We start from the raw sequence: 20,294 nt of genomic DNA on the forward strand, positions 1-20,294 counted from the left end.
ACATTCCTTTTTGACATTCAAGTTATCTCTTTGACAGTATATCACATTCCACTGTGATATTCATGTTATTTCCTTATCAACATATAATATTCCAGGTTGATATTTATGTTATTTCCTCAGCACAATATCAAATTCCAGGTTGATATTCATGTTATTTCCTTATCAATATATCATATTACAGGTTGAAGTTTATGCTATTTCCTTAGCAATATATTATATTCCACGTTGACAATCAAGTTATCACTTGGTAATATATCATAGTCCAGGTTTGATATTCAAGTTATCACTTGACAATATATCATATTCCAGGTTGAAATTTAAATTACTTCATTCACAAGTCAATCCAGCCACATGTTTGTATGTTTATGTTGAACTATGGGTGCTATATCAGTCAGGACACTGTGTACTGTCCTCCTATTCATATAATTCTTTCGCAATATGTTCTGTTTTTATTCCATTCAAATATTGCTGAAAAAGTCCAAAAATATTTTCGTTAACTGAAAATATTCTAATCTGGCAAACTGTAACACCATACACCTTAGACCACCATTAGATACCTCTAAAAGAGATGTCTTCTTCCACTTGAGAAATTATTTACAGCCAATTGTGTAGATTGATGCTCATTCTGTTGAGCTCTGGATTATATGCAGATCAGCTCCATGTAGCTGGAATATTGCTGAGTACAACATTAAACAACCAACAAACAAAACCATGCATGTAACTGATTGAGAACAAGACATGTAATCCATATTAGGACTTATAAACAGCAAAGGAAATGTGACATGACTAACAAAATTAATGATTTTGGAAATGAAGTGATCCTGGGCCTAGATTTTCGAAGTTCTCTTAGCGCTAAGGCAATCATAAGTTAGTGATAATGTATGGCACCTACAACTATCTTAGCGCTAAGAGAGCTTCGAAATCTAGGCCCAGGTTACTGGTTGTTATGTCGATCTGTCCTCCATCTTGCGGTCTCCTCCACAGGCAGTTGATTTGTCTCATTATGCTAGTTACGAAGCAGTGTCACATGAAATCTCCTTCTTTGCATGGTAATTGAGATAATAAGCCAGTGTGATCTATTTCAGCAAAAAGAAAATGACCGCAGCAAGAAACAGGCTAAAGAGGAAGCTCTACTGGAAATCTGCAAGCAGTCGTTAGGTAAGTCACATCCAAGTAGTCCTGTGGTCAGTTACGTTTGAGCAGTTAGGTAATTCACAAAAGAAGTAGTTTGATAAATCATGTATAAGCAGTTGTGAGGTAAGTAACATTTGGCATTCAATTAGATGAGACATACTCAAGCAGTAATGCAGTAATGCACAGTATGTTGTGTGCATGACTAAAATTTATCTTTAATGACCTTAAGCTGGCTGGAAAGATCCAGCTTAGAATTGCTTTTCGTAAGAGGCAACTAACATGGTCAGGCTCTCAGATGTATTTGACATCGTATCCAAATTGTGTGGATTGGTGTTCATGATGTCAGTCACTGGATTGACTGGTCTGGCAACAGATCTCCCATAACATACACCACCTGGATACTGCTGGTGAGAATCAAACCCTGGCCATCTGCAGGGCAAGCTAACACTCGCCGCACTGACCATCATGAGGTAATTTTGAGTATGTCAAGTTGTAGTAACCCAAGCTTGCCGTTAAAGGTGGCCCATTTCTGATGTCCCTTGCTGTGATGTTGCTAGAATATTGCTAAAAGCATAAAACCAAACTCAGCCAGTCAGCATAAAAGGAGACTAACGGAATTGGGTAGTGTGTGTGTCGGACTGAACTGCTAAGTTGTCAGTGGCATACAGCAATTCACACTGGGTACTGACACCCTTTTTGAGGGGTTATTCAATATGTTTTTAATCCACTGATGAAATGGGATTGTGTTAATAAACAGTCAGAAAACCTTCTTGTTATTATTCTGCTTAAAATGTTTCGGGTGACACTTGCCTTCAACTTGTTAAAAGAAACAGGTATATATGTTGCAATGTGGGTCAAGTTTTATGTCCATGTGTTTATTGCTTAATGCCACACCCAACATTGTTCCAACACTATGACAGATATCTGTAAATAATTTTTCCTCTGGTGGGAACAGTCCAGTGAGTAATATCATGAGCATAAATCTACACAACTGGAACATGATGACTTGCATGAACCAAGTCATAACCACTTGATCCTGTTAGTAGCCTCTTACGACAAGCATTGGTTGATGAATATCAGTTCTAACCGGTGTCTTCATGGAGGTGAGGTTTAACATAGCTTTCAGCAATGTTCCAGAAGAAACATGGTTGGGAACATTTGATGAGAAGAATGCAAAGTAGTGTTGTAGTTACAGCTGTAACAGTGCATCGAACTATTGATTGTTGCAATCAATGAGTCCCTGATAGCAAGCAGTTGATGGTAGAAATGAAAAACTATCAATGCATCATCAATAGTATCTGGAGCTATCGATAGTTTAGCAATTAACTTCGGTTGACAAATGTAAGAAGTTCTGTTCACTTGGATGTAGGGAAATGAAATGTGTTTGGGAAATGAGACAATTCAAAGAGAAAACACTATTGCAGTAGTTGGTGGCAATAGGTTATCTGTATGGCAATAGTAGGTGGCAATAAACTATCACTGTTGCTATGGCAATAGTATGTGGCAATAAACTATCACTGTCGCTATGGCAATAGTATGTGGCAATAAACTATCACTGTCGCTATGGCAATAGTATGTGGCAATAAACGATCACTGTCGTTATGGCAATAGTATGTGGCAATAAACTATCACTGTCGCAATGGCAATAGTATGTGGCAATAAACTATCACTGTCGCTATGGCAATAGTTGTTTTCCCCTCAGTTGTCTCCCCTAGTTGTATATTGGGGTTGTGAAGTTATGTTTGTGTATCCAGTTAGCTCAGAACTAAGTCATTCATTGTAATTTAGTTTGCATATTTGTCACAAGTACATCACATCTGGAGCTCAGATAATCAAAGGTTTCAAATCCAGCCTTTGATTGCCAGATATTGAAGCATTATCAGTAACATATTCACAGCTGTCACATCAATAATGGTCTGTTCTCATTAATTATATTGGCATCAATTCCAAGCGCATACAAATAAATATAATAATTGATCTGACTTTTACTTGATTTGTTCAGAGTATTGGATCTGTTGAATGCATTTCTTTAAGACTAAGGCTTTTTCATAGGTCCCTATAGAGAATCAATGCCGTACATTTAATGTTTAGAAAATAAACCAATGAAAAGTAGGTTTGCCACTTAAACAACCATATGCAAAACTAGACGTAGCATGCATCACTGAAAGGGACTGGTTTTCATCTTGTAGCCAAACAATAATTGTTTTCTGTGAGAAAAAGGTACAAAATAAACCTATTTACATGACAGTTTTGTGCAATGGGAATATTGGCGGGTATAGTCACATTTCATGTCGAAGGCCTTGACTTAATTGACGGCACCTACTGTAGCCGTTGAACATTGATTTAGAGAAACGGGAATCCAATACATTATTGACTTGTCGTTGCACCCGGTTAGGACATTGAGTGCAACATCGGCGAATATGCTGGTGAAGTGATTGCTGATGGAGAATGTGATAGCATAATGCCAGCAGCTGTCTAAATATTCCCATGTTGGGTAACAACTGTTTCCGTGACAGCGGCTCTGTAGCCAGCGTGACCCCACCATCGCTAGGTTACTCGCTCAATTAAAGAAAACTTACAAATCGTCCATCAAGTCAGACGTGGATTTTGTCAGGCCGCTTCAGCTCGACTCAGTGGCCTCCATGCTTAGCAGGTTTCGGGAAATTTAAATTTAGTTTGAAAGGCTTTGAAATCTAAGCATGAACGTTTTGCATCCTTAGTCTTTGACGTCACATGAAGGTTAAATATCAAATGGCTTATTCACTGATTTTGTTTAACCACTGGCACAATAAAATATTTGTTTGGATTATTGGGTGTTGTATTTTAGCATTTCATTTATGAAAGACGAATTGTATTGTCTTGAAGACAGAAAGATTTAAATGTTTCTGATGACAAATGGGAATTGATCATCTAGATAGGAAGATCAATCGCTAGATGTTATTGATCTTGGGTTGTAGGTTTTTCCTAAGCAGAGCTTCAAGTTAACAGGGCTTTGATTTTGTTTGGTTTTTGTAGGCTATTTTAGGTAAGGTATGTAAAGAAGTAGCCAGATAACATGTTACTTAAAATCGCTAACCACCCCCAATAAATAAATATAAATAGAAAAAATCATGGAGGTTCTAAAGAACAAATATTGAAAGTGTTGCGCCATCAGATTATATTTAAATAAAAGTAATTGCTGAAACTGTGAACCAAAATAGTTGTATGTGCACTCACATGACTTACATGCCATTTCACTTGCACCCCTTAAGAATTTTTCCGGACTGTGAGGTTCCAACGGAAGCATTCTTGGAATTGATGGTGCAATGAAAACGTCTGTCTCCTCCTGTGTGTCTATAAGGATTTCTGAAGGCATTGCCCACCCACACCAAGCTTTCAAAAGAGAATGCTAGAGAGCCTAGTATTCAATAAATGTTTGTTTCTATAGGTCTTTTAAGGTGCTTATTTAAGTCTCGGTTTAAATTTAACTGGAGTTTGAAATGGGCTTCTTGGGGGAATCTGCTGAAACAGACCACCTCTTTGTGGTAGTGTACAGAACGTCTGCATCAGAGAGCAGATGGTTGGTGGCTTGGCCCAATGGCATGCCATACCAAAAGACTTTAAAAGATGGTGCTTGTTTTTTTCCTGCCTTGAAGAGCATGTCATGATCTGTGGATGTGGTGATTTAGATATAAACTTAGTATACTATATAGATAGTATGAATAATGACAGTAATCTTTTCATTTCACACTTTTGAAATTTTAAAAGATATCACAATTGAGCATTCAGTGAAAATTTCACTTTTGTTTCATCCATTAAAAGTAAAATAGAACTCCTAAAAAATTCAGTATTAAGAAGTACAACATCACAGATTTACAAGGATTCTTTGTCTGGGGTTCCCTTATACTCTAAACCTTAACTTGTAGGGCCTCTAGGTTAAAGAATTAAGCTACAAGCTTCATTAGAAGTGCCTCAGAGAAATGTAAATGATTGAATACATTGTTTTTCAACAAGTCTATGTCAACAGATACTTTAAAGCTTATGGTTACAAGCAGCCATGGATCTCCCCAAGTATTACTTTGATGGGTTATCGGTGAAGGACCTGTGAAGGTCCCGGGGTAGAATAGGTCTACAGCAACCCATGCTTGCCATAAAAGACAACTATGCTTGTCGTAATAGGCAACTAACATGATCACTGACTTGGTTGACACATGTCATCGGTTCCCAATTGCGCAGATCGATGTCCATGCTGTTGATCACCGGATTGTCTGGTCCAGGCTCGATTATTTAAAGACCACCACTGTATGGCTGTAATATTGCTGAGTGTGGCGTAAAACTAAACTCACTCACTATCGGTGAAGCTTCATGGGGGACAGTTGGGTAGCTTAGTAGTAAAACTGCCCAAGACACAGGTTCGATTCTCTAGATGGGTATGACTGACTGACTCACTCACTCATGAAGCCTTCAAATGTACATTGTATTTTTTAAATGGCTACATATAGATATTAATTGTAAGAAGGGTCAATTTAAGATAAGCATCCTTTTCCATACATTCATTCTCTTTCCATTTTGACATATGGATACAGGACGGACCTGCAAATGTCATATAAACGTCTTTGTCACATCGTGTAGCTATCTCCTAAACAGATGTTTCAGGTTGTGAACATCAATGCTAGTGAACGCGCCCCAGTGAACCAAATCTGATATATTACTGTGTAAACTCAAACATAGTGATGGGTCATTTGAATGAAATCGTGAACCGTTAAGAAAAACTGATGTGTCTGTAATCCTTTAATATCGCCACAAGAAGGAAGCTGATGCCCTGATTGTACTGGTCACCAAATGGCCAATACAGGAATGTTATGAGAATCATTCAGTTTTCGACAGTATTTGCCTGATTGACCCAAGGGCGGAGTATTTGCTGGGAAAGGAATAACGTCCTTGCTGAATCTGACACTTGACCCCTATCTGGGCATCTGTGATTTCCACAGGTGAAAGAGCTTGAGACCGCCATTAAGATCAAACACCAGTGTGACTCATATCTATCTAGTTGCCATTTGATCAGTCAACAAATATATATGTGAGCTGCAAACATGCTATATGAATATTGTACATAGCCCATGGCTGACTGATGCAGAGGCAGATAAAACAAAAGTCAGATCGAGTGATAGGCTGGAGGGGTGTGATAATGTACGTATAAACCGCAGGGCATTATTGGATCAGGGTTACTTAGGAAATGTTGGTTAGAAGTCTTGCAGGTCCTGTTATGATGCACACTGTCAGACAGAATGTGTGTACATTCTTAAAGCAATGTTGTCGTTGCTGAACCAGTGATGATCTGGTTGGTCGTCTTAGTAGCAACAAAGTATTCCTATCTGTGTTGTTTGTTTGTTGGTTGACGCTGCAGTATTCCAGACTAAATAATCGAGTCTGGACCAGGCAGTCCAGTGATCAACAGCATGAGCATTGAGCTCTGAGACTCCCTTTCAGTTTTATGTGGGTTCTTTTGTAAGTATATAAGACTAAGAGTATGTCTAATTCTAATATGTTAAGGTTAGTTAAAGTTAGTGCTTAAAGCGTTTGCTTATTATGGCAGAGACCCAGGTTTATTGTCCCACTTGGGTACAATTTGTTAGTCCATTTCTGGTGTCCCCTGTCATGATATTGGTCTAACATTGCTAATAGTGGCACAGAGCCATAGTCACTCACTTCGTGCTGAAGGGATATCAAGTTTTCTGTCTTCATATGATATCCCCGTCGAGACATAAATGTTCAGGTTCTGTTGTACTTGTATCCTTAATGTAAACATAATTTAATGTTACTAGTTCACCTCAATCCAGTATTCATACTTGAGGCACAAAGAATTTCCTGGTGGAAATACCCCTCATTGCCTCATTACAACCATTAATGCTTTAGGCTGCTGCGTCACCTCTCTGGGCAATGCCGTACCAAGGCATAAAGTAGGCGCTACGATGATTCGGTTCTTTTCGATTCATTGAAAGTCAAATCGGACCCCTTAGTTTCGATTCAATATTTGAATATTTATTTTAATATACTAATGTAAATTATTTCTACACTGTGAGAATGTAAACTTAGAGTTCAGTTTTGAACACTGAAATAAGGTGAAACATGCTTGTATGATGCAGGGCTAATTATCCAATGGGAACTGTTGTTAGTAGACATCAACTTAATGCTGTACTGTGTACAAACATCATATTTCATTTGTTTGAAAAAGGTTACATTGTATACATTCCTGATTTCCTTGTCAAAACTTTGGAAAAGGGTTTGTAAATAATGGATTTTTTGCATGAAGAATTGAATAAAAAATGATTGAATCAAGGGTCAAATATTGAAAATCAAATTGAATAGAGGTCTGCATGAACCGTTTCTGCCCTCACACCTGTAGGGTATAAAGTCCAGGGCCTGGATTTTCAAAGCCCTCTTAGCGCTAAGATAGTCGTAAGTTAATGTATGGCACTTACGACTACCTTGGCGATAGGAGAGCTTCGGAAATCTAGACCCTGTCTTTCCCTTAAACCTCACAGCCCTCATCATCTAAAACATCATCACAGCAAGACAAGCTGACAAAAATAGATTTGTAAAATAGCTTGTTGTCAGGGAGATAGTGTGCATTACCCTCTGGCTCCCATCAAGCATATGTTCAAAGTCCATGGTATTTAAACTTACATCTGAGTCTGTAAGGAATAGCTTCGAGTTAATGTGTGCCTGATTCATGTTATCAGGTGTGTGACAATTGCTTCCCAACAGGTCATATGACGTTTACACCTGAGATCTAGCTACTAGATAACTCTGCTACCTGTCTGTTGGTATTAATGTAGACATAATGAACCTGTCAATGCTTCAACTGACACTGTCAGGACAGTGGGGTGGCCCAGTGGTTAATGAATATGTTGAAGACGTGGGTTTGAAGTCAAACATGAATCTAATCTGAGTGAGCATGCTCTTATGCTGCCTTTAGCACTATTGAAGCAATGTCATGGCAGGGAGCACCAGAAATGGGCTTCCCACAACTTGCATCTTCTGTGTAAAGAGCAGATGCTTTAACCACAAGGCTGCCTCACTGCCCTGGGTAATGTATGAAGCCCTGCTGATGTCCTATTGTGATATGGCTGGAATATTGCTAAAAGCAGGGTAAAACTATACTCACTCACTATTATCAGATGTAATATTTCATGTCCTTTCGCCCTGTTAAGCTGGGTCTGCCTATTTGCCTTGTTGGTCACTTAAAGGGACATCTTTTTGCACTGTGAGGTAAATTCTGCCATTTTGTCTATTAGGAGAGTTCCGCCTTTAAGCTCTTTTACGGGAGATCTGCCATTTTGTCCTCTTACGAAAAGTCTAAGAAGAGGTCTGCCATTTTGCAGAGATCTTCTGTTTTGCCCTGTTAGGAAATGTCAGCCATTTTGCCTGGTTATGAAACGTCTGCTTTTTTGTCCTGCTAGGAGAGGTCTGCTATTGAGAGGTCTGTCACTGCGCAGAGTTCTGCCTTTTAGCTCTTTTAGGGAAGATCTGCCATTTTGTCCTCTCAAGAAAAGTCAAAGAAGAGGTCTGCCGTTTTGCAGAGTTCACCTTTTTGCCCTGTTAGGAGAGGACCCTGTTAGGTAAGGACTGTCACTTGATATATGCACACCAAGAAGCAGGTATAAACTGTGGCAAGTACAGTGTGAGGTGTAAGATCTCGGCTTCACTCAGGTGGTAGCATGGGTAAGTCACTGCACACAGTCCTTATACCAGTGGCGTTATGCTGAGGTGAGATCAGCATGATTGTAGCCAGATCGTAAACTTTTTTGCCTCAATTCCTTATCCCCACTCACGATAAACTACCCATGTTAATGTGCAACTCAGTACTCATCTTCCTCCAAACACTTTTACGACCCTCCTCCTTGCAACAGAAAAGCTTTGAAAAAAACAGCCTTGTGATTTCTTCCAAGGAGCTCTTTGAAGTGAAAGTAAAACATCATAATGTCCTTCTTGTAAACTTCTGACCCTTGACAGTCATGAAATAGATGTTTATTCTGCTTTTAATTCTTTCAGATTGTTATCAGAGGTAACCTCTGAGACAGACGCATTTTAGATACTACAGTATTTAGAAATGTGTGGCTAGAGTTCTCGTTCATCCATCATTCTGCCTTTTATGAATTGAATTCAAGGAATACCTGTGTGTTTATGGCAAAGTGTGCTAAAGGTTGGAGGGCATCGCCACAGGTTATGTGCTGTCAACATGCCCATTGGTCAGGGTTCAGTTGATAGTGCTTGTTTTACAGAAATATTGCTTGCTCTTTTCATATGTGAATGACTCACAGTACATGAATCTACCTTGATAATCTGCAGGGAAATCTTCAGACTTGAAAGTTGCATACCTGTATAATTCAATATATTTATTCATCTGGGTATGTTGATAAAATTGACAAACCTTATGGACAGCCTTTGTAACCATTATATCCAGACCAGGGATTGGGAAAGGCAGGGGCCATAGGCCATTTTGCTCATTAGAATGAAAAATAGGCCATTAAAATTTGGAAGTTTACTATTGATACAAGGGCGGTGGCCCATTCTACATTCTGAAAATGGTGAACAATCCCGAAAATGACCCAGTTCTCTTTCCCAATCCCTGCAGACACACTTATAACAGTGAGTGAGTATGGTTTTACGCCGCTGTTAGTAGTGTTCCAGCAATGTCACAGCGTGGAGCATCGAACTCTGGTCTTTGGAGCAAATGGTTTAATCACTAGGCTACCCCACCAGCTCATTCCCACTTACCTAACTTGCTGGTGGGATTGAAACAGATTAAGAGTAATGGTTCAGTAACGGTTATCCCATTTGGTCCTGAATACTATTTCACAGGAAACAAAATAAGGGATTATAGGGGATTATCACACCCAGTGATTGCCTCATCTGAAACAATAGGAGCTGAGTTAGTGGGAAGACCTTTTGATATATTGTCTTTGACTGACAAGTGTTTCGATTAACCCAGATCCAACAGCGCCATTCCTGAATGAGAGTGTCATGTCCTGATTATATTCAGCAGGTTAGAGAGGAGACTGGTGTCAGTCTAGAGTCCAGAGTTCACAGGTTTATAATTGTATAAACATCCCAAGAGGGTGATACAACTGATAACGTATCACTTATGATAGAGAGCTACTGTCATGTTATTCCTTCTCGTATTCCTCCTGTGCTCTCTCTATTTCTTTACTCCAATACTCCAAGCCTAGCTAAAATCACTTATTTCTCCAGTGCTCTCTTTCTCTCTCTCTCTCTCTCGCGCTAATTCATTACTCCAAGCCCAGAAAAATCATTCATTCCACCTGTGCTCTCTGTTTCTTTACTCCAAGCCCAGAAAAAAACCCAAAACACTTACTACTCCTATGCTCTCTCTCCCTCTCTCTCTCTGTTTCTTTACCCCAAGCCCAGAAAAAACCCAAAAACACTTACTACTCCTGTGCTCTCTCTCTCTGTTATTTACTCCAAGCCCAGAAAAAAATCTGAAAAACTGCATCCTACTTTATATCTTCTGGTATTTTATAATGGAAAATCTCTTGTCATTCCACATTTCATTGCCTCAAAGGTATGCCACAGGGAATATATACAGTATACATCCTGTATATCATAAAGAAGCATGAATTATGAGAGTTGCTGCATAGCATCTTCAAATATAATGAATATGTGGAAAATATTCTGCATAGTTCTCACAACGATGTGCTGTGTGGTGAATATTGATATGCATATCATACCGTTTGTCTTTCCAGCCAAGGTATACAGTATAGAAAGAGGACAATATGTGATGAATTTTGTAAACGCACACTGAACAGCGAAAGAACTCATATCTTTATTGTTTTCAAGTTTTCAAATAGGAGACACAAACATAAATGCCTACTTTTTATGAATATATATTATTAAAATATATATATGTTTTATTTATTTTTATTTTATATATTTATTTATTTATTCATTTTTGTGTGGGTGTGTGTGTTCCTTTTGCTGTTCTGGGGCCCCTTTCTCAAAACTATCTTAAGCCTAAGATCTCGTAAGTTTTCTCGTAACCATTGTACCTCCTATAGTGGAACACAGGAGATGCAGATGCTACAAGAAAAGTTACGAGATCTTAGGCTTACGAGAGTTTTGTGAAACAGGGCCCAGTATAGTTTCTTGATGGCGTTTGCTGGACTTACGGTAGAGCTACAGACAATTGAGTGAGTATGGTTTTACGCCACTTACAGCAATATTCCAGTAGTATTCCGGCAGGGGACACCAGAAATGGGCTTCACGGTTTGTACCCATGTGGAATCAACCTGGATATTGGTCATGATGAGTGAACGCTTCAGCCACTAGGCTACACCACCACCCCAGGGTACTATGATGTCTGCATCACTGAGATGGAGCTGCTCCTTGTTCACTTTATTTTGTCCTCAGGGTTACATTCACAGAGCCAAAATCATTCACTCACTCACTGAACTATAAAGAGTGATGGACCCGTGAAGGTCCCGGGATAGAATAGGTCTTCAGCAACCCATGCTTGCCATGAAAGGTGACTCAGCTTGTCGTAAGAGGCGACTAAAGGGATCGGGAGGTGAGGCTTGCTGTCTTGGTTGACACATGTCATCAGTTCCCAGTTGCACAGACTGATGCTCATATTGTTGATCACTGGATTGTCTGGTCCAGACTCGATTATTTACAGACCAACGCCATATAGCTGGAATATTGCTGAGTGCAGCATAAAACTAAACTCACTTACTCACTCACCCATTGCCCTAACAGAGAGCCAACTGTATGAAATGTTGAAGGTCTGGTGTGTCACTGTTCAACACACCCACACATCCTGGGAATTAATCTGTCAACTCTTCCCTCTTCAGCTATGCTGTTTGTTGACACAATTCATCCTTCAGAATGATAACAGGTATTGGAGCAGGCCTGTTCCTTTTGTCCTGATTTCTATGTAGAGTTCAACCACTTACATCAATCAAAACTGCTTTAACAGATTAAACAAATCTTGAGAAGTATGTATGAATGGATAATTGAAGGGTGGGTTCAACTTGCTGGGCCGTGCTCTTCTTGTCATTTGCATTTCTATCTGTTATTGTGGGAAGTAAGGTTGGTATTTGTGTGTCAAATGATATTAAACATTTCACATGATTTAAACTGAATGCACCTTGGAAACTTCTGAATAAGATTATAGGTATATTTTTTGTGGTTTTAATTAGTAAATTCTTACAGGTTTAGTCATGTATAAGTGACTTTAGAAAAAGGAATTTAATCATTATTGGGTGTAGTAGGTGGTGCTTCACATGGGTAGCAGTTTTGCTTTCCTTGAAATGAGAAACAGTTTGCCAAAGGTGACAAGTCACATGATTTGTGAGTGTTCATTTATGTTAAAAAATCGTAAGTATTAACAGGCACAGACAAGAATGTATCAAACTTGTGGCACTGTGTTGGCCTACTGACGACGATTTCTACCGATGCCGATATATCATACCTTGTAGGGTGGACTGGCTTTGAGGAGAGTGTCTGAGTGCGGTTCTGCTAACAATGGCTTCTCTTGAGGTAGCGAGTCAATGTAGATAAGAATAGGTAATTGTCAAGCAGCGGGTCGCAAGGTTCGTGTACATAATGAGCTGTGGTTTTTATATTCCGGAGATGACAGCCATCACTTACTTCGGTAAATATCTCCATGGTACTAATAGGGTAGATTCATCACAATCAATGGCTGAATGAATTGAAATTATTTACCAATGTACATACACTGCAACCTCACCTGGAACTTCATTATCAGCTTGAACTATTTCAAAATTAATTGTTATGTGTGGTAGTCCATAAACATAATAATTTTATTGAAATTTATCAAAGACAGAATTTTCAAATACACAGGAACATATGTTAATTCTTATATGCTTGATTGGAAATAGTGAGCAAGGGTTTAAACAATAATGAAGCAATACTTTGGACAGTATGATTATTATTTTAATGCACCAGTATGATAATTGTTTTAGTGCACAATAACATGTTCTAAATAGTATGATGGTTATGTATATATACCAGCGTGTTCTTAACAGTGATGAGAATTTCTTGAAAACCTACAGAACTAAAAAAAACCAAACACTATGTCAAAAGAACCATTCGAACTGCAACAACGATCTGTAAATAAAACAAGTCTGGATCAACCACATCAGTGATTGACATCATGAGCAAATACTCAATTAGGATACAGTGACTATTGCATCACTCAAGTCATTTAGCAAGATGAAGACTGGGAGAACATCTTTGTGCTGCTTTAGTTGATCATCTGTTAGCAAAACCTGCTAAGCTCACACAATGAACCAACAGTCAAACCACTGTATGTATCAGAGCAACAAGGGAGGATGTCCAGTTAAGGAAACAGCAACAGAGGTCCTAAGAGACTGTAAACTTGTTAGTCATAAACAGCCACCTTCTTTGCTCTTCCGTCAACAGGTTACCCTCCCTAACACTGTTTACTGTTAGTTTTCCAGACAGTAAGAGACTGAATGTCTACTCCTTCACTTACGGCAGTTTAATGTATTTATAAAGATGTTTATTCTGTATGATGTTCCATATATTAATACAGAAATGTGATCATTTTTATCATTTGAGAATACAAAAGCATCACATTGCTGACTCAGCAAATATAGGATGAAAGATGTTTTGTATATTATGACTCATGCTTAGTTGTACTAATGTCTGTTGTATATGGTCAATGCCAAAGGGTCCTTGTCACAGATATCATAGGGTTAGTGGGGTAAGATAGTAGTTAAAGCGTTCGCTCGTCACACCTAAGATCCGTGTTTGATTCCACTCATGGGTGCAATGTGTGAAGCCTGTTCTGGTGTCTCCCATTGTGATATGGCTGAAATATTGCTAAAATTGGTGTAAAGCTCTCACTCTCTCAATCATAGCTATAATACTGAAAGTTCAAAATTTAAAGTATCCTTAAATTCAAAGGCTACACTTGCAAAACTCAAGGATCCCCTTTATTCTGACCACAGTGGTCTTCACTTTCCAGGCGGTGAGGTGAGGTGACTTGGGGTTTAAAGTCATACTTCAGAATACATGTATTATGCTCATGTAATGATTGCATGCATATGTACATGAGTTGCCAGGCTAGGGACCAACAAGTACCATATTTTAACGTCTTTAGTTTTGATGGGGCTGGGAATCAATCCTGCGACCTTCAGATATCTTCCTGGTGGATGAGTGACAGGAAAATGTACTACTCAAATAAATTACAGAACACTCTCGATTAGCCATGACAGATTATAAATAGTTGTATGAAAAGAAATCAGTCCTCTGTAACTCCTTTGAGTGGATATAACGCTTCTGTAACTCAAGCACTTCAGATCCATGAAAGCATGTCTGTGAATATAGTATAACATTTACATGAACATCACTTCTCACACTGGACTCAATCCCACGGCCCATGACCTATGTAAATCTTGAGATACAAGTGGAGGACGACTGTTGCATGAAGTGACTATTAGGGGAGGAATATTATTTGAATATTACTTTACTGCATTCATTCAAAGGACAGAGATTTTGGTGTCAAACAGATGTTCTTTATCCAGAAACTTGACTAGCCTTGGCCAGAGGGTTTATAAGTTGTATCTGTAATCAAACATTTCTCTCAGGCCCCAAATCGAAGAACCCACCATCAACCAATTTACAACACAATCCCAAACTGAACAACCCACTCTCTGACAACCAGTACTACCCTCCTTCAACCAGTACCAGTTACCGTTAACTCGAGTACAAACCATTCAACCCGCCCTCAATGCGTACCATGCACCCACAACCCATACAAACCAACTTCACACTATTCCATCCACCCGCAACACATCCATAAACCATAAAAAAACCCACTGTCAATCTCTACCACCCACCCACCTACAACCCACCTTCAAACTATACCATCCACCCTCAACCCATACAACCCACCTTCAATCTGCACCACCCACCTACAACCCATAAAACCCAACCTCAAACTATACCATCTACCAACAACCCATTGTCAACTTACCCTCAAACTATACCATCCACCTTCAACCCATACAACCCACCCTCAAACTATTCCATCCACTCACAAACAATCCCCAAACCATACAACCCATCCTCAATCTGTACCATCCACCCACAGTCCACCCTCAAATTATACCACCCATCCTCAACTCATCCACAGTCTAACCAAAACCTGTACCACCCACCTTCAACTGGTACCACCCACCATCCATCCAAACATACATGTAAGATGTCAAATAGAGGGTTTAGTGGATGTATCAATTAAGATTCTCGATCTAATTACTTACAGTTATTTTTGTCACCAGAACCAAGGAATACTTTGTGTTTAATTTGACAAATTATTAGATGCTAACTTCAACTGTTTTGTAAGCCCTGAAAGTGTATTTGAATTATGTTAGTTCTCGTGAATATAGCTGAATTATTTCCAGCTATTTAATGCCGAGCCAACAGAATCAATAGTATTTAATGAAAAGCCTTCAGCAATCGTGAGATAGAGCATTGATCTCCCATCCCTTGGTCTGACAGTACGAAAAACCGGTCTGCGTCCAATTTCAACACATTTGTCTTCTGTTTTTGCTGGCCTTCATCTTACAGTAGGGTTGCAGGAACGCTGTATAATGAAGTCGACTTTTCAAATCTCTCTGCTGAACAATTCCCAAGCTGACATGAAGTATAAGGCTTCTGCAGCATTCAGCTTAACTCACTTAGGGGAAAGGTTTTGCAGTAACTCAATATTATGTATACTGCAGTTGGAATTTTGGTCACCACCTGGTGGTACAAGTTGGCGAAAGAAACTGGTATTTGTGTTTTCAACTTCGAAAGTGTAAATGTCTACTTCCTGTTATTGATTTCAGTCAGGCAATGCTTGGCTTTGATCTGATGGTTTTTGTCATCACCTTTAGAGTATTATTTGTTAAGCAGGTGCTGCATTGTGGAATATTTGGTGTATTTGACATCACTTTTGGAGTATCAGGTGTTAAACAGGTTTTGATTTGTGGGGTATTCACCATCACTTTTAGAGTCGTCAAGCAAGTGTTGCATTGTGGAATATTTGGTGTATTTGACATCACTTTTGGAGTACCAGGTGTTAAACAGGTGTTGATTTGTGGGGTATTCACCATCACTTTTAGAGTCGTCAAGCAAGTGTTGCATTGTGGAATATTTGGTGTATTTGACATCACTTTTGGAGTACCAGGTGTTAAACAGGTGTTGATTTGTGGGGTATTCACCATCACTTTTAGAGTCGTCAAGCAAGTGTTGCATTGTGGAATATTTGGTGTATTTGACATCACTTTTGGAGTACCAGGTGTTAAACAGGTGTTGATTTGTGGGGTATTCACCATCACTTTTAGAGTCGTCAAGCAAGTGTTGCATTGTGGAATATTTGGTGTATTTGACATCACTTTTGGAGTACCAGGTGTTAAACAGGTGTTGATTTGTGGGGTATTCACCATCACTTTTAGAGTCGTCAAGCAAGTGTTGCATTGTGGAATATTTGGTGTATTTGACATCACTTTTGGAGTACCAGGTGTTAAACAGGTGTTGATTTGTGGGGTATTCACCATCACTTTTAGAGTCGTCAAGCAAGTGTTGCATTGTGGAATATTTGGTGTATTTGACATCACTTTTGGAGTACCAGGTGTTAAACAGGTGTTGATTTGTGGGGTATTCACCATCACTTTTAGAGCCGTCAAGCAAGTGTTGCATTGTGGAATATTTGGTGTATTTGACATCACTTTTGGAGTACCAGGTGTTAAACAGGTGTTGATTTGTGGGGTATTCACCATCACTTTTAGAGCTGTCAAGCAAGTGTTGCATTGTGGAATATTTGGTGTATTTGTCATCACTTTTGGAGTATCAGTCGTTAGGCAGATGTTGCATTGTGGGGTTTTTGTCATCACTTTTAGAGTCATCAAGCAAGTGTTGCATTGTGGTATATATGGTGTATTTGTCATCACTTTTGGAGTACCAGGTGTTAAACAGGTGTTGATTTGTGGGGTATTCACCATCACTTTTAGAGCCGTCAAGCAAGTGTTGCATTGTGGAATATTTGGTGTATTTGACATCACTTTTGGAGTACCAGGTGTTAAACAGGTGTTGATTTGTGGGGTATTCACCATCACTTTTAGAGCTGTCAAGCAAGTGTTGCATTGTGGAATATTTGGTGTATTTGACATCACTTTTGGAGTACCAGGTGTTAAACAGGTGTTGATTTGTGGGGTATTCACCATCACTTTTAGAGTCGTCAAGCAAGTGTTGCATTGTGGAATATTTGGTGTATTTGACATCACTTTTGGAGTACCAGGTGTTAAACAGGTGTTGATTTGTGGGGTATTCACCATCACTTTTAGAGTCGTCAAGCAAGTGTTGCATTGTGGAATATTTGGTGTATTTGACATCACTTTTGGAGTACCAGGTGTTAAACAGGTGTTGATTTGTGGGGTATTCACCATCACTTTTAGAGCCGTCAAGCAAGTGTTGCATTGTGGAATATTTGGTGTATTTGACATCACTTTTGGAGTACCAGGTGTTAAACAGGTGTTGATTTGTGGGGTATTCACCATCACTTTTAGAGCTGTCAAGCAAGTGTTGCATTGTGGAATATTTGGTGTATTTGTCATCACTTTTGGAGTATCAGTCGTTAGGCAGATGTTGCATTGTGGGGTTTTTGTCATCACTTTTAGAGTCATCAAGCAAGTGTTGCATTGTGGTATATATGGTGTATTTGTCATCACTTTTGGAGTACCAGGTGTTAAACAGGTGTTGATTTGTGGGGTATTCACCATCACTTTTAGAGCCGTCAAGCAAGTGTTGCATTGTGGAATATTTGGTGTATTTGACATCACTTTTGGAGTACCAGGTGTTAAACAGGTGTTGATTTGTGGGGTATTCACCATCACTTTTAGAGCTGTCAAGCAAGTGTTGCATTGTGGAATATTTGGTGTATTTGTCATCACTTTTGGAGTATCAGTCGTTAGGCAGATGTTGCATTGTGGGGTTTTTGTCATCACTTTTAGAGTCGTCAAGCAAGTGTTGCATTGTGGTATATATGGTGTATTTGTCATCACTGTTGGAGTATCAGTTGTGAAACAAGTGTTGCTTTGTGGGGTATTTGTTATCACTTTTAGAGTATGAGTCGTTAAGCAGGTGTTGCATTTTGGTATATATGGGGTATTTGTCATCACTTTTAGAGGATCAGTTGTTAAGCAGGTGTGCGCGTCATGGAGGTATGCAAACGAAAGTGGTATTCTTATTCACTCAGTCCGTCTCTCCAACAGTTTAAGTTTGAGCCCACTGTGGACATATTCCATACACAGCACAAATCATGATAAGATAACATGATCTTGAAAACATTTTCCACTTTACTACATCTGAAGTAGATGGATATCATGCTTAGTTAAAAGGAAATTTTTAATATCTTCTTAATGCCTGACTAAACTATTTCAAATTCACATCCCAGTTAAATACCAATCTAACAGGCTCCCAATACATGTGTGATCAGACATGAAATCGACTGTGAAAATGAGAAGTTTTCACTTCAAAAGAATCCATGTCTTTGACACTGCTGATGGAGAATATCTCACGAAATAGTTCATCTGATTGTACAAGGGCAGCTGTCACTCAGTAATCAACGGCTTAAAGAGAATAGGACAGATATTGGGTGAAAAAAATGGAGAAATGTTTTTTGATATTCCTCAGCCATGTAAGATAAGTGAAGCCAGATTTGTACAGCGAGGAGGATGTGACATATGGAAGGGATTTGCTTTCTGTACCTGGACTGCTGCTGCTGCTGCTAGTGAGGTATGCAGACATGTTGGACAGTTTTGGTTGTGGGAATTACTGTGAAGGGTTTTGAATTGAATTGAGGTAGAGGTGTGCCCAGTTGATAAAGTGTCCGCTCATCTCAATGAAGACCCGGGTTCAATTCCCAACATAGGTGGAATCTGTGAAGCACATTTCTGGTGTCCCCTGCCTGTGATACTAATGGGACCTGGTGGTCAGGCTCGCTGACTTTGTTGGCACGTCATCAGTTCCCATTTGTGCAGATTGATGCTCATGCAGTTGACCACTGGATTGTCTGGTCCGCCATATAGCTGGAATATTTCTGGTATCCATCATTATGACTGCTTCATAAGTAAGACAATTAACTTTAAATAATGCTCTATTAGGCACCGGGGTCAGGTGGGTTTGGTAATGCTACCTTGGGTACCCAGGTCCAAATTTTCTACCAATCACAATATAGTGCATATAAACCTTACTCACTCACAGGTGTTTCAATTCAGTTCCTTTCCACATGCCAGTAATCCTTGATCCTCAGTGATTCAAATCTTGGTTCACACCTGATTGTGGTTCATGCACAGGTGGCTCAAAACACTGCATGTATGTTTCAACAGAGTAGTAAATGTCTCCTGTAATTTTGACATGTTGTTTAAGAGAATGTAACTTTATGTCCTCAACTCTTTATTTATTCTGACAACGTGTTGGTGTCAGTTACGATCTTTTAGCTCACAAATGTCTGGCTAAACCATTCAGTAGTATAGCCGAATCTCTGTATGTGGGTGATGAATGCCATTAGTGTTGGTGGCACTTTAATCTAGGAGCAAAGTCTACAGTGATGCCACTTTATTTATACCACATCTAGTTATTCTTGTACATCTAAGGGAGCTAACTCTGTATCAGACAAGACAATGAGGTTTAACAGTTTTCATCCTAAGTATCCTGGTTAAGCTAAGGGAGGTAACTGTGTGACATGTTGTTCCTCCATTATCACCAATGTTAAAGTTGTGTTAAGGTCAGTAACAGACACGAATAATGTTGGAACCTGGTAGGTTAATATTAATAATTCATCTGGTTACCAAATATCTATTTATCCAAGACCAATTGATAATTTATCTGTTTACCAGATGACAGGCTTTATAATGTACAAATGATCTTTTTCATTGCTGAATGTCCTCATCACAATATGGCTGAGATATTGCCAATGTGATGTTAAATATTAACTCACTTACTCACTCACTGTTTTCCAGACATCTTTTTCTCCAGGAGACATTGAAAATTTATCTGCTTACCAAACATCTATTTCTCCAAGACCAATTGATAATTTATGTGGTTACTAAACATCTATTTGTCCTAGAGCC

The 20,294-nt window shown here is 39.1% G+C and overlaps 1 protein-coding gene across 1 annotated transcript in view; it reads left to right on the forward strand.

Moving 5' to 3' along the window:
* Nucleotides 1–20,294, forward strand: part of LOC137296953 (uncharacterized) — a 163,600-nt gene that overhangs the window by 116,178 nt on the left and 27,128 nt on the right. Inside the window, exon 4 of the mRNA XM_067828874.1 lies at nucleotides 1,086–1,158. Coding sequence (XP_067684975.1) covers nucleotides 1,086–1,158 — 73 coding nt within the window. The remainder of the gene's footprint in view (nucleotides 1–1,085; nucleotides 1,159–20,294) is intronic.

Source organism: Haliotis asinina, chromosome 9 (genome assembly GCF_037392515.1).
Source record: "Haliotis asinina isolate JCU_RB_2024 chromosome 9, JCU_Hal_asi_v2, whole genome shotgun sequence".
Taxonomy (NCBI): Eukaryota; Metazoa; Mollusca; class Gastropoda; order Lepetellida; family Haliotidae; genus Haliotis; species Haliotis asinina.